Here is a 21,252-nt window from a genome sequence, read left to right on the forward strand (position 1 = left end):
GTCTAAATTCTGAAACACAAGTTTTAGCAGCAGAAGGAAGAGAGGTCACCATGCAGCCATGAGAGCTTTAGCCAAGGACTCCACTCAAAGTTCTAGCCTTGCGCAAACATAAGGCGTTTACAGAGCCGGATAAGGTAGTATACTCTCCTCAAGTGGTTTTCCATCCAAGGCTGGATGTGCTTTTTAAAAAATACTGTATCCTGACCGGGCATGGTGGCTCACACCTGTAATCCCAGCACTTTGGGAGGCCAAGGCGGTTGGATCACTTGAGGTCAGGAGTTAGAGACCAGCCTGGCCAACATGGCAAAACCCTGTTTCTACTAAAAAAAACAAAAATTAGCTGAGTGTGGTGGCTCATGTCTATAGTCCCAGCTACTCGCGAGACTGAGGCAGGAGAATCACTTGAACCCAGGAGGTGGAGGTTACAGTGAGCCGAGATCCCACCACTGCACTCCAGCCTGGGGACCCTGTCTCAAAAAAATTTAAAAAAAATACTGTATCAGGCCCTATCCCCACCAGGGATTCTGATTAAGCTGGTTTGGGATCCGACTGGGCCACTGAAACTTCGTTTTTGTTTTAAACGACCACATTCTTCTTGGAAAAGTGGCTGGGCAAGAAATATGCAAGATAAGCCAAGACATCTTGTCACACTGGGCAACAAGGAAACTAAGCATGAACAGGATTCTTAGAAGGCCCAAGGGCCAAGCAGAAGCGGCACCGCAGACTGAAAAAGGGACACCGTGAGCTTTGACAACGAGAGTAAGTTTAACAGGCTGAAACACACCATGTACGTTTGGTTTCCTGTTTTGTTTTGTTTTGTTTTGTTTTTTTCAGACAGAGTCTTGCTCTGTTGCCCAGGCTGGAATCCGGTGGCATGATCTTGGCTCACACAACCTCTGCCCCCAAAGTTCAAGTGATCCTCCCCCCTCAGCCTCCCAAGTAGCTGGGATTACAGGCGTGAGCCATTTTAGTATTTTTTACTGTATTTTTAGTAGAGATAGGGTTTCACCATGTTGGTGACCAGGCTGGTCTTGAACTCCTGACGTCAAGGGATCCACCCGCCTTGGCGTCCCAAAGTGTTGGGATTACAGGCTTGAGCTACCGCACCCCCCCTTACCACACATGCTTACATACAGAAGTTCACATTGACGCTGGGAATAAAGAGAAACCTCTTGGTGTCTCTGGTGTTGCTAGTGAGCGAGGTCACTGTTTGAAAATAGACAAAATGGAAAGAAACAAGTGTTTTTCCACCTTTCCCAAAAGAATTCATTTGGTTTCCAGGGTTAGAGAAGGCTTCCCCGAGGAAAACAGACATTGATTTGATCACTACAGAGTGATTAATGACTAAAGAAATGAAGGAGAAGCTCTTTTCCATAAAAAAATTCTAGCTAAGAAGCCAGGCATGGTGGCTCATGCCCGTAATCCCAGCATTTTGGGAGGCCAACACAGGCGGATCACCTCAGGTCAGGAGGTCAAGACCAGCCTAAAATGGAGAAACCCCGTCTCTACTAAAAATACAAAATTAGCTGGCGTGGTGGTGCATGCCTATAATCCTAGCTACTTGGGAGGCTAAGGCAGGAGAATCACTTGAACCTGGGAGGCAGAGGCTGCGGTGAGTGAAGATCACACCACTGCACTCCAGCCTGGGCAACAAGAGTGAAATTCCATCTTAAAAGAGAAAAAAAAGAAATTCCAGCTAAAACATGAAGAAGGAATGATATATAAGAATAAGCCATTGTGCAACCACAAGGGATTATTGGAATATTTGATATTATTAATAATGGTATTACAGTCACAAAAATCAGTTTTTTGTAAAGACAAGTTCTGGCTATATTGATCAGGCGAGTCTCAAACTCCTGGGCTGAAGTGATCCTCCTGCCTGAGCTTCCCAAAGTGCTGTAGTTACAGGCATGAGCCACCACACGCAGCCCCACAGTTACATTTTTTAAAATCCTTTAGATGTTATCATTAGGGAAAGTCGAGTGGTGGGTATCAGGAACTCTACTATTTTTGCAACTTTTTGTGAGCCAAACTATTGCAAAACAAAACGTCATTAAAAATAAACAACAAAAAAATTCATGTCCTTCGGAGATACATACTGAAACGTTCACCTTTGCAATGCATGCTAAAGAGCTCGTGGCAGCTGGGGAGCAGTGGCTTACACTTGTCATCCCAGTACTTTGGGAGGCCGAGGCGGGCAAATTGCTTTGAGTTCAGGAGTTCGAGAGCAGACTGGGCAACATGCCAAAACCCCATCTCTACAAAAAATACAAAAATTGGCCAGACCTGGTGGCTCACGCCTATAGTCCCAGCTACTCAAGAGGCTAAGGCACGAGAATGGCTTCAACCCAGAGGTTGCAGTGAGCCGAGATTGCACCACTGCACTCCAGCCAGGGTAACAGAGTGAGACCCTGTTACCATCATAGAAGGCTAAAAAAAAAAAAAAGCTCCTCCAGTGATTCAAATACACAGCCAGGGCTAAGGATGGGGCTCAGAGGGGTGAGGAGATTCCCAGCACTGCCTGTCCACTGCAATCACCTAAGGAGTGAAACACAGGTACCTAGTTCCCCATCCCAGACCAGCTATATCAGCACCTCTAGAGGGTGGGCCATATAGCCGCAGATCTTCAAATAAGGTAAGCCGATGCAGCCGGTGCACAGACTACACTCCAGACCAATCGAAGCACAGTTCAGTTCAGACTGTGGACCCAGACAGACGCGGGTTCTAATCTCAGCCCTGCTATTTTTTAGCTGATGACCTTGGGAAAGACCCCTCACCTCCAAGCCTCAGTTTTTGCATCTGGAAAAAGGGAGTAGTTTGTACTACTGCTTGCTCAGCCTTCCCCATGGGACTGCCAGGAGGGACAAGTGACATGAGGCCCATGGGACTGTGTTGTAAATTAGAATTTCTCCAACCTAAGTCATGGAGGTGGCGGTGTTTGCTTCCTAGGCTGGGTAGAAAACGCTGCATTGCAGGCTGGTTTTTCATCTGGAAGAGCTGATGCCTTCCTGCCCATTTCCACGGTTGGTGGGTGGGTTATCAGGGAATTGCAAACCCATTTCACCTGCAGCCCAAGTCCTACCCGCTGTGAAAGACCAAGGTGCTGGTAGGCAGAGAAAGGGGGAAGGGGTGGGATATAGCTGTCAATTATTCATTTCTTGGGCAAAGATATGGGCAGGACTTGCTTATGGGCCAAGATGTGGTTGAAGTGCTGCAGAAGGAGCTGAGAATGAGGCGGCAAGGCCCCTGCTCCATTCAGCCTCCTGCCCAGGGAGAGATGGACAGTAAGCAAACCACAGTGCAAATAAATATGTCAATTCAATCAGAACTATGATCAGTGCAAGCGGCAACAGAGGAAAATGTCAGGGTGCAGAGAGAAAAGAAGGTGGTAGGGGTGGAGGGGCAGCTACTGTGTGAAGCAGTGCACAGCACAGCGTTAGCTGGCATGACTGAATCCCAGCTGTGCCATTTCCTAGCTGGGAGACCTTGGGTCAGTTCCTTGGTGAAGATTAAATGAGATCAAACATGTTAAGCACTTAGAATAGTGCCTGGCACAGACTGACAGCTCAAGAAAGGGTAGTATGAGTAGCAGTAGTACCGATAATAGTAGTAGAAACAGTGACAATGGCCTCTGGGATATGGAAACATCAAACTGTACACCTTAAATGTATTCTTTTTTGTTTTTGAGACAGGGTCTCGCTCTGTCGCCCAGTCTGGAGTGCAGTGGTGTGATCACAGCTCACTGCGGCCTCGACCTCCTGGGTTCAAGTGTTCCTCCCACCTCAGCCCCCCAAGTAGCTGGGACTACAGGCGCACACCACAACACTCAGCTAATTTTTGTATAGGCGGGATTTCAGTATATTGCTTGAGCTGGTCTCAAACTCCTGAGCTCAACTGACCCACCTGCCTCGGCCAACCAAGTCCTGGGATTACATGCGTGAAACACCGCACCCGACCCATGTTCCATTTTTATTTGTCAATATACTAAAGCTGAAGGGGTTGGGGGGAAAGAAGTCCAATGGGTTCGCAATTCACCAAGTGCTGTACCAGATGCTTTAAATATCAGAAGTATCTATGGCCCACAGTTGTGTATCTATGTAATATTATGCTTTAAATATATGAAGTATCTATGGCCCTCAGCTGTTTATAAATAAAGTTTTATTGGAACATAGTCACACCCATTCATTTACTTATTATAAATGAACATGGGTGCTCTGGGGCTACACAGCAGAGTTGGGGATTGCCACAGACACTGTACAGGCTGCAAAGCCTAAAGCTTTATCAGCTGGCCCTTTCCAGAAAAGGCTGGTGAACCTGCCTACCTCAACCCTCACAACATGCTAAGACACAGTGATTAAGGGCTGAAATCAGGCCTCAAGTGAGTCTTTTGCCTGCAAATCCAATCTTCTTTCAGCCTTGGCATCAACACAAAGGACAGAGACAACCAGGGGAGGCTTGAAATGCAGCCCATGTCCAGCTTAACAAGACCCTCAAATTCTAACCTTCCCTCTGGCCAGGAAAACTGAGTACCCCTGCAAATGCAATAAGGTCATATGACAGATGGAACAGTACACTGTTTATTTATTTATTTATGTATTTTGAGACTGAGTCTTGCTCTGTCATCCAGGCTGAAATGCAATGGCATGATCTCTGCTCACTGCAACCTCTACCTCACAGGCTCAAGCAATTCTCCTGCCTCAGTCTCCCAGGTAGCTGGGATTACAGGCGTCTGCCACTATGTCCAGCTAATTTTTGGTAGAAACAGGGTTTTGCCATGTTGGCCAGGCTGGTCTCAAACTCCTGACCTCAAGTGATTCACCCGCCTCAGCCTCACAAAGTGCTGGAATTGCAGGCGTGAGCCACTGTGCCCTGTCACTGCAGTTTCTAATTTGTACACTCAAAGAACTTAGTCAAATTCTTCTTCCCTGGCCGCCTCTCTTCTATGACTCTAAACAGATTTTCAGGTTATCTCAAGTAACAGATACGGAGACCAACACAGGGTCCCCTTCATTGGCAAAAAAGGAAATAGCCTCTTTTTTTTTTTTTTTTTTTTTTTTTTGAGACAGTTTCACTCTCGTCACCCAGGCTGGAGTGCAATGGCGGGTTCTCGGCTCACTGCAGCCTCCACTTCCCATATTGAAGCTATTCTCCCACCTCATCCTGCCACACAGCTGGGACTACATGAGCATCCACCATGCCCGGCTACTTTTTGCATCTGTAGTAAAGACGGGGTTTTACCGTATTGGCTGGGCTGATCTCAAACTCCTGACCTCAAGCGATCCACCTGCCCCAGCAACGCAAAGTGCTGGGATTACAGACGTGAGCCACTGCTCCCGGCCTGGAAATAGCCTCTATCTGACATGGAAGACCTTACTTGACGACAAAGACAACTTCTAAAGTAGGTCAAGGGTTGACAACAAAATAGGAGGAAAAAAACATGGGGCACAGGATCATCAACCAGGAAGCATCTCATTTAACCCAAACCAAGGAGAATCTTCTGACATCACACACTAAGTACAAAAGACAGAGTCACCTTCAGGGGGTTTCCCAGCCTTAGGCGCTGAAATATAGCAACTTGTGTCCCAGAGAGCATGAAAGAAGCTTGGGAAATGCTCCCTCCTTCATCTGAAAATGAAAAGAATTCAGAGGAGTCCTGGCTGAAGGCGGAGGGAGGAAAAGTCTATTCATGCAAACAGTGATATGTGTTCTTTGGCATCCATCATATTGACATCTATGTTTGCTACCAGATGAGCTGGCCAGAAACCCTGTGGGTTAAACCAATTAGGTACAGACTCCCTAGGCACTGATTCTTGGAGCTCAGGGTAGTTTGCAGACCTTGTCTGGGTTTTTCAGCATGTTGGCCTGTTTGTCAGAAACTCTCTGGGCTATTGGTTCTACATAATGAGTTTTCTGTTGGTTACCTCCACTGTGCACTGCCTAAGTGCCGCTGCCCCCCACCCCACCCCGGCCCCTGTGCTCAGGAGGGGATGTGTGCAGCAGCAATATAGCTTAGAGCAGTAGTCCTCAAATGCAGCTCTGTCACCAGCATCGGTGGCACCTGGGAACTTGATGGGAACCACAAATGCTTGGGCCCCACCCAGATCTACTGTATCAGAAACTGTGGGGGTGGCAACCAGTAATCTGTTTCAAGTGTGAGAACCCGGTGGGAGGGTTCCTGACACATCACCACTGTGACCCTCAATGACTTCATCTGTAAAGTGGGGAGACTGACCATCCTACCCTGCTGTGAGGACTAAATAATACAGTGCACCCAGCTGTTATCCTTATTATTAGATGAAGCCTAAATGCCCAGCACTAAGAGACTTGTCAGTATAAAACCATTTGTTTGCACTGCTGCTTACCAACTGCGCAAACTGCCGCCCTGCCCAGGACCTCCATTTCCTCTGCTGGAGCACATCCCCTGAAACTTTTCTCATGCCCTTTGCCCATGAGCTTCTCTGTTTTGTTTTTGTTTGTTTTAAGAGATGGGGTCTCACTATATTGGTCAGGTTAGTCTTAAACTCCTGGCCTCAAGAAACCTTCCCAGCTAGGCCTCCCAAAGTGCCAGGACTACCGGTGTGAGCCACCATACCTGGCCCTTTTTTTGGTTTCTGATGCTATAGTGGGCACAAGTGAATATCCTGGCTCAGTCTCCCTCTCTACTTGCCCGGGTGCCCACAAAGCCTTTTTCAGTGCCACCAACCTCACCCCCACGTCCAATGTATACTCTTCCTTTCAGCCTAAGGATCTTCCAAAACATGTCCAACCTTAGTGTGTCATTCCACTGGTGAAAAATCTTTCCTCAGCTCCCACCATAGTAGGATGAAAATTCCAAGTCCTGGCTGGACAGGGTGGTTCATGCACGCCTATAATCCTACCATTTTGGGAGGCCAAGGCGGGGCATCACTTGAGCTCAGGAGTTGAAGACCAGCCGGGGTAACATCCCGAAACCGAGTCTCTACCAAACACACAAAAAGTTACTCAAGCGTGGTGGCATGCAACTACGGTCCCAGCTACTCGGGAAGCTGAGGTGGGAGAATTGCTTGAGCCTGGAAGGTGGAGGGTACAGTGGCCTGAGACCACATCACTGCACTCCCAACTGGGTGACCAAGTGAGACTCCATCTCCAAAAAAAAAAAAAAAAAAAAAACCAGTAACAAAATTCCAAGTCTTCATCGTGACCCATAACCGCAGCCTTGATCTCTGATGCTCGGCTCCCTGGCTCTTGCCTCTCTTTTCACTTACATCGTAGCCCTTCCAATCTAGCGAAGCAGAATTCTTTTTTTCCTTTCTTTCCTTTGAGATGGAGACTTGCTCTGCTGCCCAGGCTGGAGTGCAGTGGCGAGATCTCGCCTCATTGTAACCTCCGTCTTCCAGGTTGAAGCGAGTCTTCTGCCTCAGTCTCCCGAGTAGCCGGGACTACAGGCCTGTACCACCATACCCGGCTTTTTCTATTTTTGGTAGAGACAGGGTTTCACCACGGTGGCCAGGCTGGTCTCAAACTCCTGACTTTAGGTGATCCACCCGCCTCAGCCCCCGAAAGTGCTGGGATTACAGGCATAAGCCACCCACCTGGCCTAGCCAAGCAGAATTGAAAGCAGTTCCAAACACCCACCTACTGTCCCACCCCACCACCTCCAACCATATTCACCTTGCTGGAGCCTCTGACTCCTTAAACTTGAGCATCCCCTCCCCTCCCCCTAGATGCTAGGCCTGGATCCTCACGCCAAGTCAGGGACCACCCCCCAGCCTCCACAACTCCCAGCACTTCCCTCCCTCAGAGCCCCCACTGTCCAGCCTACAGTTGCGGTTTAACTGCCCGCCACCACCTTCCATCTCTCCTCCAGGGCAGTGGTCAAGATTTGTTTCTTTCTAGCTCAGCCCCTGGCACAATGCCCGATTATTAAATGACTGAAAGCATAACGGACAAATGGAAAAAAAAAAAAAAAAAATGGAGTTTACAGCATGGTAATCAATAATCCAAGATCAGGCCTGTGTGGTGGGGGTGGGGGGAGGAGGGGACCGAGACTGATCATGAAGGGGCACAAGGGAACTTCCTCGAGTCCTTGCAATGTTCTGTATCTTGACAGCGGTTGAAGGTATCCCTTTATCAAAACTCATCAAATGGTAACTTGAGATCAGTTATTTCACTGTATGTAAATTTTAAGGAAAAACTCAAAACTGTAAACAAATACTGAGCTCTAGCTAATGGTTTGCTTGGAAGTAGTTGCATGAAAGCATACTAGTGCATTTTGAAATAAATTTCAGATACCAAAAACACTAGGTTCCGTGGCTCAGGCCTGTAATTCCAGTACTTTGAGAGGCTGAGGCAGGACTGCTTCAGGCCAGGAGTTCAAGACCAGGCTGGGCAACATAGCAACATATCATGCCTACAGAAAATTTTAAAACTGGCCAAGCATGGTGGCTCATGCGTGTAATTCCAGCACTTTGGGAGGCTGAGGTGGGTGGATCACCTGAGGTCAGGAGTTCAAGGCCAGGCTGACCAAAAAGATGAAATGCCATCTCTACTAAAAATACAAAATTGGTCAGGTGTGGTGGCACATGCCTGTAGTCCCAGATACTCGGGAGGCTGAGGCAGGTGAATCGCCTGAACCCGGGAGGCAGAGGTTGCAGTGAGTCAAGATCGCACCATTGCACTCCAGCCTGGGCAACAAGAGCAAAACTCCATCTCAAAAAAAAAATTTTTTTTAATTAGCCAAACACAGTGGTGTGTGCCTGTAGTGCCCTAGCTATTTGGGAGGCAGAAGCAGGAAGATCATTTGAGCCCAGGAGTTGGAGGCTGCAGTGAACCATGACTGTACCACTGCACTCCAGCCTGAAAGACAGAGTGAGACCCTGTCTCAAAAGTAACAAACAAAACAAAAGTAGCTTGTTGGCTGGCTGATTAGCTATCTGCTTAGACAGATATGTGACAAAGCAATTTGCAAAATGTTAACTGTGGTTCTAGGTACCAAGTATATGGCTGCTCACCGTAGAATTCTTTCAACTTTTCTGTACGTTTGAAAATGTTTATAGTAAAATGCTGCGGGAATATTCCACATTGTACAGACAAGGACTAAAAATACCTCTTACTGCAAATGAGCTGAGTAGTTTTCACTGAATGTTCCAAACCAGTGATTTGCAACCCTGAACCACCCAGAGATCTTGCTAAAATGACATTCTGACTCGGGAGGTCTGGGATGGGGCCTGAGACCCAGCATTTCTAGCATGCTTCTTCGAGATATCAAGCTGTTGCAACTGGTCCAAGGACCACCCCCAACTTTCAGTTGGGACCTACTAAAGATCTCCTTTGGCCTTGATCCCCTTATCTCCGGGACCCTCCTCCCCCAACCCTAAACCACAGACTCAGTGCCAACGAGATAAAAGGCAGGAGACTGGGGCCAGGCAGGAGCCCTTGGGAGTGTGGACTAGTCCTGCCCAGGCTCCCACAAGCCAGGAGAACAGATGGGAGGAGCCCCACCAAGCAGCGAAGGCCGGAATAGACATCTCAGTCACAGAGTGGGAGCGGGGCCAGCTGGGAGGATTGGCTGACTCAGTGACTCAGCATGAGGTGTCCTGCAGGAGCCAGCCCCGCAGCTCCCACCCTGGCCCTGCCTGACCCCAGCCACCCCAGGCCTTGGCTGATCACTCTGAGGACCGGCGACAGGTGATGGATGGCCTCTGCTGCTCTGAGGACAGGAGGGCATCAAGCCTGGATTCTCCTCATCTTCCCAGCTCCGCTGTGATTCAATCTCTGAGAGTGACACAAAGACAAGCAAAGAGGGTGTCTCACTGTCCTCCTCCCCACATCACAGGGCTCCATTCTGGGGCAGGGAGAGGAGGTGCAGCCAGCATCAAATGGAGATGCAACTCATTTATAAGGAGGGGCTGCTGAGGTCCACAAAGAAAGAGCACCGACCCAAAACCACGAGTCTAGCTGATTCTCACGGGACCTGGTTCCTACCCTTCTTTGCCCCCATCTCAATTGCTAGGTAGTAACATGGTTGGTTGGTTTGTTTGCTTGTTTGTTTTGAGACAGGGTCTCATTCTGTCGCCCAGGCTGGAGCGTAGGGGCACGATCTCAGCTCACTGCAACCTCCACCTCCCTGGTTCAATTGATTCTCCTGCCTCAGCGCCCTGAGTATCAGGCACCCATCACCATGCTCAGCTCATTTTTGTAGTTTTGGTAGAGACGAGGTTTCACCATGTTGGCCAGGCTGATCTCAAACTCCTGGCCTCAAGTTACCCAACCACCTCAGCCTCCCAAAGAGCTACGATTACAGGCACAAGCCACCATGCCCAGCTGGTTATGTGGTTATTTGACTGTTTACTTGGGCTGTTCCCCAGCTAACCCACAAGCTTCCTTTTTTTTTTTTTCTTTTTTTGAGACAGGGTCTTGCTCTGTTGCCCAGGCTAGAGTGCAGTGATGCAATCACAGCTGACTGCAGCCTCAAATTCCTATGCTCAGGTGATCCTCCCACCTCAGACTTCCAAGTAGCTGGGACTTTAGGCATGTACCACCTCCACGCCTGGCTAAGCAAAAGCTTGCCAAGGACACACAGCAGACTGTATGTTCCCATGAGAGCCAGAACAGGAACTGCACCCCAAAGACTCTTCTTACAATGAGACATGGCCGTTCACCCATTCAGAAGTAGGGTATGTGACCCTTCCCTTTAGGCCTGGGCTGACTTTTGTGATTGCCTCAACCTACATGGCATCGTGGGAGTGGCATGGTGACTTCTGGGACTAAGTAATAAAAGATGATACCACTTTACCCAACTCTGCCTCTTAGGGCATTCATGCTTACAGATGAGCCTCCATGCTGTGAGAAATGTGGGCCACACAGAGAGACCACAAGTAGGTGGCCACCCAGGAAGGTTCCAGCTAATGGCCAGCATTAGCCACTAGGCAGGAGGCTGAGGAACCTCTGATTCAACTCAAAATGGTTAACATAGTAAATTTTATGTTACCTATTTTTTTCCAAAATAAACAAATGCAAAATGTTTAAGGAGAAAATAAAGCTGTTGGCTGGGCACGATGGCTCATGCTTATAATCCCAATACTTTGAGAGGCTGAGCCAGATGGATCACTTGAGGCCAAGGAGTTCCGGACCAACCTGGCCAAAACAGCAAAACTCTGTCTATACTAAAAATATAAAAATTAGCCAGGTGTGGTGGCATGCGTCTGTAATCTCAGCTACTCGGGAGGTTGAGGCATCAGAACTGCTTCAGCCTAGAAGGTGGTAGTGGCAGTGAGCCAAGATCATGTCACTCTACTCCAGCCTAGGCAACAGAGACTGTCTCAAAAAAAAGAAAGGAAAAGAAAGCTCTTGGCACAGTGCCAGCCTTTAGCAGCTCGCCAGATATGTTGGTTCTGTTCCTCTTCCCCTCTGTATCCGAGTGTGACTACAGGAGAGACTGAAAACCACCCAGCTGAGCCCAGTCAACACCCGGTACTGTGAAACACCATTGTAAACTACTGTTGTTGTTTCACGCAACTAAACTCAGTGGTTTGTCGTGGAGTAATACATAACTGGCATATATTCTGAAGGAGACCAGAATATGCTACCTCAAAATACCCGACTTTGGCATAAGGACTGTTTTGAGCTGAAGATAATCAAGCAGCAAACACAGAAAGAACTCTTCGCCCTTCTTTTAAATCCCTAAAAGCAGGACATAAATTTCTTTTTGTGATGGTTTTCCCCCTCCTCTCCTCCATACCACAAGAACTATTTATCACTGGCAGCACCAGGATGGGTCTGGACAAACAATCCTTACTAAACGAACACTCAACTTCCATTCATTTCCCCCCATATCTTTGCCTTCTCACAATTCGGTACCTCTAGAAGCCCAAACCCATTTTCTCTTTGCCTGGTCACTTCTCCACCGGTTGATTGCCCTTTGTTGAAGGCATACAAGCTCTCAGGCCTTACCACTTCTGTAGGATTTTAATCTCTCTTCTGTGAGTTCACCCCAGCCCACCCAGAGCCCATGTATATACAAACATTTTCGCCTGCTAATCTTTTATCATATGACTTGCAGGCCCCAGCCACTGAACCACAGAGAGGAGAGGCAAAGCATGCCCCTGGCCCCCATAGTTCAAACCGTATCTATTCTGCACAATGCAGTGTCCCTAGCACGAAGCACAGTATACAACAGATGCTTAACAGATGTCTGCTCAAAGGATTAAGGGACCAAGGTGGGATTAAAGCCCAAGGTCTGCCAAACTCTGAAATGAAGATCCTCCTCCATCACACCATGCTGCCTCCACCAATAGATGTAGGTATATGTCAGGGTCTAACAATTCAACCTCCCTACGCCACAGTTCCTTCATGTCTTAAAAAAAATATTTAAAAACCTTATTCGGGCATGGTGGCTCACACCTGCAATCCCAGCATTTTGGGTGGCCAAGGTGGACAGATCACTTGAGCCCAGGAGTTCAAGACCAGCCTAGGAAACATGGTGAAACCCCACCTCTACTAAAAGCACAAAAATTAGATGGGCATGGTGGCGCACACCTGTAGTCCCATCTACATAGGAGGCTGAAGCAGGTAGGCAGAAGTTGAACCCAGTAGGCAGAAGTTACAGTGAGCCAATACTGCACCACCGCACTCCAGCCTGGGTGACAGAGTAAGACTCTGTCTCAAAACAAACAAACAAAAACACAAGGCTATTGTGAGGTTGGTTTGTTTGAGACAGAGTTTCACTCTTGTTGCTCAGGCTGGAGTGCAATGGCACAATCTCAGCTCATCACAACCTCTATCTCCCAGTTCAAGTGATTCTCCTGCCTCACCCTCACTAGTAGCTAGGATTACAGGCATGCACCACCACGCCTGGCTAATTTTGTAATTTTAGGAGACAGGGTTTCTCCATATTGGTCAGGCTGGTCTCAAATTCCCGACCAGAGGTGATCCACCCGCCTTGGCCTCCCAAAGTGCTAGGATTACAGGCATGAGCCACTGCGCCAGGCTATTTTGAGGTTTAAACCAAGGTTCTCAAACTTTTCTGCGCACACAAATTACCTGGGGAGGATGTCAAAGTGCAGGTTTCAGTCTCGGGCAGGGCCTGAGATTCTGCACACCTAACATGTTCCAAAGTGGCATCAATGCAAGTGGTCATGGATCCCAATTTAAGAAGCAGGGGTTTGAACAAGATTTTTTTGGGAGGGCTGCACAGTTCCTTCCTGTTTCTTCCTGGTAATACTAAAAGAGACTGAAGGCAGAGAAGCAGCTGAATCTGATGTCCTATGAGGCCCCATGCAGAACTTACCCTTATCCAAGACATAAAACACAAGCCACATGTACTGAGCACCTCCCCATGTAACACAACAGTGAGTTACCACTACAGGCCACTGTGTGCCAGGCTCTGTCTTAGGCACTGAGGTTATAGGGTGGATACTGCCACGTGCCTGACACAAAGCCATTATTTAGCCAGGACCCTGCTGTTCAACAGTTATAACCAAGATAAGTGACGTGATTCTGAAGATGGCCAATACTGAGTTCGAATCTCTGCTCTACTACTCACATTGAGTAAAGCACTTAGGTTGGAGAGTGTTTATTTGTCTTTAAAATGAGAAAAATAGTACCAAGTTCACCAGGGCTGCTTTGAGAGCTAAGTGAGACATGCATATAAAGAGCTTAGCATAGTGCTAGTTAGTACACAGCAGGCATCTAATAAACGTTCATTCTCATCCTTGCCTTGCACAGCAAGAAAGACTGGCTGAAAATGGAAAGGAGACAAAAAAGGAAGCTAGAAAGTCATCAGAGCTAAAGAAATGCTTAGACCAGAGGTGGACAACCTACTTCTGTGAAGGGCCAGATGGTAGGTATGTTAGACTCTGTAGGTGCTACAGTCTCCGCAGCAACTACACAACTCCACCGTTGCAGCGCTAGAGACTATGTGATGAATAAGCATGGCTGTGTTCCAATAAAACTCTATTTACAAAACCAAGCAGCAGGCCAAATTCGGCCGGTGGGCTACTGGCCAACTCCTCTTGGTCTAAACTCCAATCTGCAAAAAGGTAAAGGGCACCCCCATGGGGGTCCTGAACAGGAATTCAAAGGGATGGTCAGGCTTGCTGGACAGAGAGTGTCAGCCAATCAAAGTGTTCTCTCCTGGACATGTGTGCAAATGTCAGAAATGCACCAGCCCACACACCCACATTTGACACCGTGCTGAATCTCACCGCACAAGAGGCAAACCACAGCCAGACACAGTGGCTCATGCCTGTAATCCCAGCACTTTGGGAAGCCGAAGTGGCAGATTACTTGAGGTCAGGAGTTCAAGATGAGCCTGGCCAACATGGTGAAACCCCATCTCTACTAAAAATACAAAAACTAGCCGGGCCTAGTGGCGCACACCTGTAGTCCCAGCTACTCCAGAGGCTGAGGCAGGAGAACCACTTCAACCTGGGAGGAGAGGCTGCAGAGCCAAGATCGTGCCACTGCACTTCAGCCTTGGTGACAGAGCAAGACTCCACCTCAAAAAAAAGAAAAAGAAAAAAGAGGCAAACCATAGTGTCTTCTGCCCTCTTGGAGGACCAGGAGTGCCACAGGAGGAGCCAGGGGAGATGAGACAGAGACAGAAAGCAATGACTGGAGAGAAGAGTTGTGGTGTCCCAGCCCTCCACAGTGCAGCCTTCCAGCCGCCAGAGCTGAGAGCTTCATGCCACCCAGGGTGGCAGAGCAGATCCCAGGCCCAGGTGGACAGGAATGCAGAAAGTAGGAAGAAAGGGTCAAGTCAGCTCTTGCGTCACCCCTGGTACACATACACCCACGGGAGAAGTGAAAAGGAATTTATCCAAGGGAGATCAGAAATCAGAAAGTCCCTCCTTCAAAAAGCTTCCAGAACCATCCACAGCAAGAGAGCTCTTCCCAGGCTCCCAGAGGAAGCCTAATGGGTCAGGTGATCCCCACACCAGCCAAGCAGCCCCAACCAAACAGAGTTTACCCTCAGCAATCTAAGGCCTGCAGCCACTAGGTAAGGTGTGACTTGTTTTGTATTAATTCCAGTTCTAAAGAATGGCTTGGCTGGGAACCGTAGCTCACGCCTGTAATCCCAACATTTTGGGAGGCCAAAGCAGGTAGATCACTTGAGGTCCGGAGCTCAAGATCAGCCAGGCCAACATGATGAAGCCCTGTCTTTACTAAAAATACAAAAATTAGTCGAGCATGGTGGCGGGTGCCTGTAATCCCAGCTACATAGGAGGCTGAGGCAGGAGAATCACTTGAACCAGGAGGCGGAGGTTACAGTGAGCCGAGATCGTGCCACTGCACTCCTGCCTGGGTGACAAGAGCAAGAATCCATCTCAAAACAACAACAACAATGACAAAAAATAATGGCCCAACACTTGACAAATGGGGACACTTGGCTGTCACACACTCACACACACTGATAACACAACATGCACAACAGTCGCTGACTCATGAGTCCCTCTCTGTGCCAGGTGTCAGCTAGGGATTCAAAATGGGTGACCCAGGTATGGTCATTGCCTTTGTGAACTGTATACATATGCAAACACATACAACACAAAGACACACACACCCACTCACACACATACGCGAACACAAACACACTAACAAGCACGCATTCGCACATTAGCACATACATGCATATACATGCCTGTGACTGCACAGAAGAGAATACACAGGCATGCATACACACACCTACACACAGATGCATAGGAACACAGACGCATGCACTTGCTCATTTCTCCAACCCAGCTCCTCTTTGAGCAAGGAAATACCAACACAGGGCTCCTCGAACATACACTGGGACATGCATTATTTTTTTTTTCTTTTCCCTGTCACAAAGGCTGGAATGCAGTGGCATGATCTCTGCTCACTGCAATCTCTGCCTCCCAGGGTCAAGTGATTCTCCTGCCTCAGCCTCCCTACTAGCTGGGATTAAAAGCGTGCACCACCATGTCTGGCTAATTTTTGTATTTTTAGCATATACGGCATTTCACCATGTTGGCCAGGCTAATTTTCAACTCCTGACCTCAGGTGATCTTCCTGCCTCGGCCTCCCAAAGGGCTAGGATTACAGCCACCGTGTCCAGCCAGGGACATGTGTTTCTAAAATCTCTTGGTTATCAACAGCCTCCTCCTCCATGCTGATGCCCAGCAAGCCCTTTCATCACCCACAAGGCGAGCCTCTGACCTTCAACGAGGTTCAGGCCAAGCCCAACAGAACCACAGAGCTGAAAAGTGCTCCCATTGCACCCTGCCCATTGCCAGCTGACTAGCCATGAACCAGCATCAAATAGGTGCTCCAAGGCCACCTGTCACACTTACAATAAAACCCAAGCAGCGCCAGGCACAGTGGCTCATGCCTGTAATCCCAGCACTTTGGGAGGCTGATGCAGGTGGATCACCTGAGTTCGGGAGATCAAGACCAACCTGACCAACATGGAGAAACCCTGTCTCTACTAAAAATACAAAATTAGCCAGGTGTGGTGGTGCATGCCTGTAATCCCAGCTACTTGGGAGGCTGAGGCAGGAGAATCGCTTGAACCCAGTGGGCAGAGGTTGCAGTGAGCCAAGATCATGCCATTGAACTCCAGCCTGGGCAACAAGAGTGAAACTCCGTTTTAAAAAAAATAAAATAAAATAAATAAAACCCAAACAGCTCATCCGGCTCACAGGGGGATGGTCCCACCTCTCAGGCACCCACCATCTCTTGGCCTTCCCCGCCACGCTGGCTTCTCTTGCTTTCCCGTCCACGCCTCCCACCCCGGTGCCCCTGCACTTGCTCCCCTCTGCCCTGGAACACTCTTCCTCTAAGGGTTTGCTCCACCCACTCCCTCACCCCTTTAGGTCTGTGCTCAAATGCAGTGTTTCTGGACTGGCCTTCCCGGATCTCTCTTATCAAAAATTGCACGTAGGCCAGGGCAACACAGCCAGAGTCCATCTCTATTAGAAAAATAAAGAATATAGGTCAGGCGTGGTGACTCATACCTGTAATCCCAGCACTCTGAGAGGCCAAGGTGGGAGGACCGCTTGAGCCCAGTGGTTTGAGACCAGCCTGGCCAACATAGTAAGACCCCATCTCTAATTAATAAATTAAAAGTTTGCCAGGTTGGGGATCGGGTGGAAGGAGAGCATCAGGAAGAATAGCTAATGGATCCTCAGCTTGATTCCTAGATGACGGGTTGATCTGTGCAGCAAATCACCAGGGCATACATTTACCTATGTAACAAACCTGCACATCCTGCACATGTACCCTAGAACTTAAAAGTTGAATAAAAAATTTGGCAGCTGGGGTCAGTGGCTCATTTCTGTAATCCCAGCACTTTGAGGGGCTGAGGTGGGTGGATCATGAGGTCAGGAGATTGAGACTATCCTGGATAACATGGTGAAACCCCGTCTCTACTAAAAATACAAAAAATTAGCCAGGCATGGTGGCATATGCCTGTAGTTCCAGCTACTTGGAAAGCTGAGGCAGGAGAATCGCTTGAACCCAGGAGGCAGAGGTTACAGTGAGCCAAGATCATGCCACTGCACTCCAGCCTGGGTGACAGAATAAGACTGTCTCAAACCAAAAAAAAAAAAATTGCCAGGCATGGTGAAACACGCCTGTAATTCCAGCTACTCAGAAGACTGAAGTAGGAGAATTGCTTGAACCCAGGAGGTCAAGGCTATAGTGAGCCAGGATCATACCACTGCACTCCAGCCTGGGCAATGAGCAAGATCCTGTCTCAAAGAAAGAAAAACAAAAGAATTAAGGGAGACAAATGAAGTGTTCCCTTTTGTTCTACCAGCAGAAATCGTGGCCATCTCCACACTCCCCACTGACGAGTTTCCGCATTTACATAATTTCTGTGAAACTGACAAAAAAGACCAAGGGTCTGAAACTCAAATCCCTAGGGTCCAGACACCTGCCACAAGTGAGGAAAGCACTCCAGTATAATACGGCAGGGAGTGGTGAGGACTCCAGCAACTCCACAGCTCCGCCCTGTGGAATTAGAGGCCTAATTATCAGAAATTCTCACTTTTCCAGAACATCTGGACAGCTAGAATTCATAAAAAGTACTGATTTTTAAATATCTGCTCACATTTTCCAGAATCACCACGCCAAGTGAAAAACCTACAGGCCTACAAGACACAGCAGTTCACAAGGACAAAGCAGATTCTCTCCTTCAGCTCCCCCAGCCACATCTAAGCCTCAGTTTTTCCATCTGTAAAGTGGGCAGGATGATATTTCCTATATCAGGGGTTGAGGGAGGCTGGAACGAGATCCTGGATGGACCTGAGAAATGTTAGCTGGTACTGTGTCATGCTTCTCTCTCGCACTCACATACACACACGCGCATACACCTGTCTACGGTCACACTTACAGGGTCGTGGATGGTTTCCGAGAACAGAGGTGAGCGATCTGAGAAACAGGACAGGACGAGCTGAATGAGCACAAGGGTAAAGTAGACATAGAAACTGATGTCACGAAACAGGTCCACCCGAGCATCCTGCACGGTGGGGAAGGAAAAAAGGAAAAAGGTCACATTCTGGGGCTGGGCACGGTGGCTGACGTCTGTAATCCTAGCACTTTTGGAGGCCAAGATAGGCAGATCACAGGAGGTCAGGAGGTCAAGACCAGCCTGGCCAACATTGTGAAACCTCGTCTCAACTAAAAATACAAAATTTAGCTAGGTGTAGTGGTAGGTGCCTATAATCCCAGCTACTAAGGAGGCTGAAACAGGAGAACGGCTTGAACCCAGGAGGCAGAGGCTATAGTAAGACGTCGTGCCACGGCACTCCAGCCTCGCGACAGAGTGGGATTCCATCTCCAAAAAAAATGTGCACACTCCTCGAAATTCCTAGGAGCAGCCCACGGCAGCCAATGTAAACAACATTTCCAGCCAGAACAGCAACTGACAGGATAAAGGTAATATGAGGACAAGCCTAGGGTCCCGGGGGGGAACAGTCACTCTGCAAACACTGCTCCCGGCTCAGCTCCAATCCCAGCCCAGCAGCATTTGCAGCCGCCTGTCTTGCTGTTTCCTGCTAATGGGGACACCCTGGCATCTGCCCACAGCTCCTGCCCTTGGAGGTCCCATGGGAGCCCCTCGGAGGAACACAGACAAATCAGGCCCTGGGGAAGGAAGGCTCTAGGACAAAGGCTGGGATTGACCTGGTAAGAATTTGGTGGGGTAGGGAAGTTTCCAAGCAAGAAGTCAGGTGCATGTGGTACCCATCCTCTGGTTCCCATGGCAACACATAGCTTCTACACAAGCCAGAGGGACCCAGCATCTCTCCCCCTGGGCCACTGAAGGAAGATGAGGAATGAGGCTGCCACTTACCGCTTTTAAGGCAGTCATGATTTTGGATCTCAGGATGGCTAGGGCACACAGCAGGGCTACCAGCCAGAAAGTGAGCATGATCCCTGAGGACTGAACTCCCTTCCGCCTCTCCAGCTGAATTAAAAAGGTAGCAAGCAGCTGAGGAGAGAAGCACACAACAGGAGCTGGTGATTTTTTTTTTTTTTTTTTTTTTTTAGATGGAGTTTCACTCTTGTTGTCCAGGCGGGAGTGCAGAGGCACAATCTCAGCTCACTGCAACCTCTGTCTCCCAAGTTCAAGCAATTCTCCTGCTTCAGCCTCCTGAGTACCTGGGACTATAGGTGCCTGCCACAATGCTCAGCTAATTTTTGTATTTTTTTTTTTTTTTTGAGACAGAGTTTCACTCATGTTACCCAGGCTGGAGTGCAATGGCGCGATCTCGGCTCACCGCAACCTCCGCCTCCTGGGTTCAGGCAATTCTCCTGCCTCAGCTTCCTGAGTAGCTGGGATTACAGGTACGCACCACCATGCCCAGCTAATTTTTTTGTATTTTTAGTAGAGACGGGGTTTCATGATGTTGGCCAGGCTGGTCTGAAACTCCCGACCTCAGGTGATCCGTTTGCCTCGGCCTCCCATGGTGCTGGGATTACAAGTGTGAGTCAAAGCGCCCAGCCCACAGGACTTAAGAGAGGGCAGAACCTTGTCGGGTGCAGGGATTCACACCTGTAGTCCCAGCACTTTGGGAGGCTGAGGTGGGTGGATCACCTGAGATCAGCAGTTCGAGACCACCCTGGCCAACATGGTGAAACCCCACCCCTACTTAAAAAAAAAAAAACTACAAAAATGAGCCAGGCATGGTGGCAGATGCCTATAATCCCAACTATTCAGGAGGCTAAAGCAGAAGAATCACTTGAACCTAGGAGGCAGAGGTTGCAGTGAGCCGAGATCATGCCATTGCACTCTGGCCTGACAAACAAGAGTGAGACTGAGTCTTTAAAAATAAAAATAATTTTTTAAAAAGAGAGCAAGACCATCATCTTCGTATTCATTCATCATTTATCTCCTGATGCAGGACACCATTCACCGTAATTCTTTTCTTTTTCTTTTGAGACAGGGTCTCGCTGCGTTGTCCAGGCCGGAATGCAGCAGCCTGACCACAGCCTGGTCCCTATGAGCTGGCAGACCGTAAACCTGGAGTAAGGACTGCCCTTCAGCTCAGAGGCTCCAGGCCCAGCTCCACCCCTGCCTCACTGAGCACCTGCAGGCAAGTTACAGAACCTCTTGGGATCTCCAATGCCTCCTCTGCAAAATAGAGATACGAACAGCATCAACCTGGAAAGTTGCAGGGGTTAGGGGAGCCCATGTGTCGATCTGGGATGGGATAGAAAGGTCAGGGGGAAAGCCTGGTTTGGGTTGTTCTTGTTGATGATGTTGTTTGAGACAGGGTCTCGCTCTGTTGCCCAGGCTGGATTGCAGCGGTGTGACCACAGTTCACTGTAAGCCTCAAACTCCTGGGCTTGAGCGATCCTCCCACCTCGGCCTCCTGAGCTGCTGAGACTATAGAGAGCCACAAGGCCCATAAAATTTTTTTTTTTTTTTTTTTTTTTTTTTTTCCAAACACAGGGTCACTCTGTTTCCCACACTGATCTTGAACTCCTGGCCTCAAGCAATCTTCCCATCTCAGCCTCCCAAAGTGTTGGGATTACAGGTGTGAGCCACCCATCAGGATGAAGGCTCCATTTAGAACAGACATCAGCACACTTTTCTCTGAGACAGGGTCTCCCTCTGCCTGCCCAGGCTGGCGCACAGTGATGCTATCACCGCTCACGGCAGCCTCAAACTTCCAGGCTCGGGCAATTCTCCCACTTCAGCCTCCCGAGCAGCAGGCACCACAGGTGCACACCACCATGCCCAGACGAATTTTCTGGGGGTGGGTAGAGATGGGTCTTATGATGCCTGGGCTGGTCTGTAACTCCTTG

The 21,252-nt window shown here is 48.7% G+C and overlaps 1 protein-coding gene across 6 annotated transcripts in view; it reads right to left on the reverse strand.

Annotated features, from left to right (window-relative positions):
* ABCC1 (ATP binding cassette subfamily C member 1) overlaps positions 1–21,252 on the reverse strand; it is a 188,048-nt gene that overhangs the window by 107,534 nt on the left and 59,262 nt on the right. For all 6 annotated transcript variants that reach the window (XM_032269639.1, XM_032269638.1, XM_032269642.1 and 3 more), the window contains exons 4-5: positions 19,295–19,432; positions 18,335–18,460 (exon numbers count right to left, since the gene is read on the reverse strand). In XM_032269639.1, the coding sequence (XP_032125530.1) occupies positions 18,335–18,460; positions 19,295–19,432 (264 nt within the window). The remainder of the gene's footprint in view (positions 1–18,334; positions 18,461–19,294; positions 19,433–21,252) is intronic.

This window comes from Sapajus apella, unplaced genomic scaffold (genome assembly GCF_009761245.1).
Source record: "Sapajus apella isolate SASKATOON/1434 unplaced genomic scaffold, GSC_monkey_1.0 scaffold196, whole genome shotgun sequence".
Classification (NCBI taxonomy): Eukaryota; Metazoa; Chordata; class Mammalia; order Primates; family Cebidae; genus Sapajus; species Sapajus apella.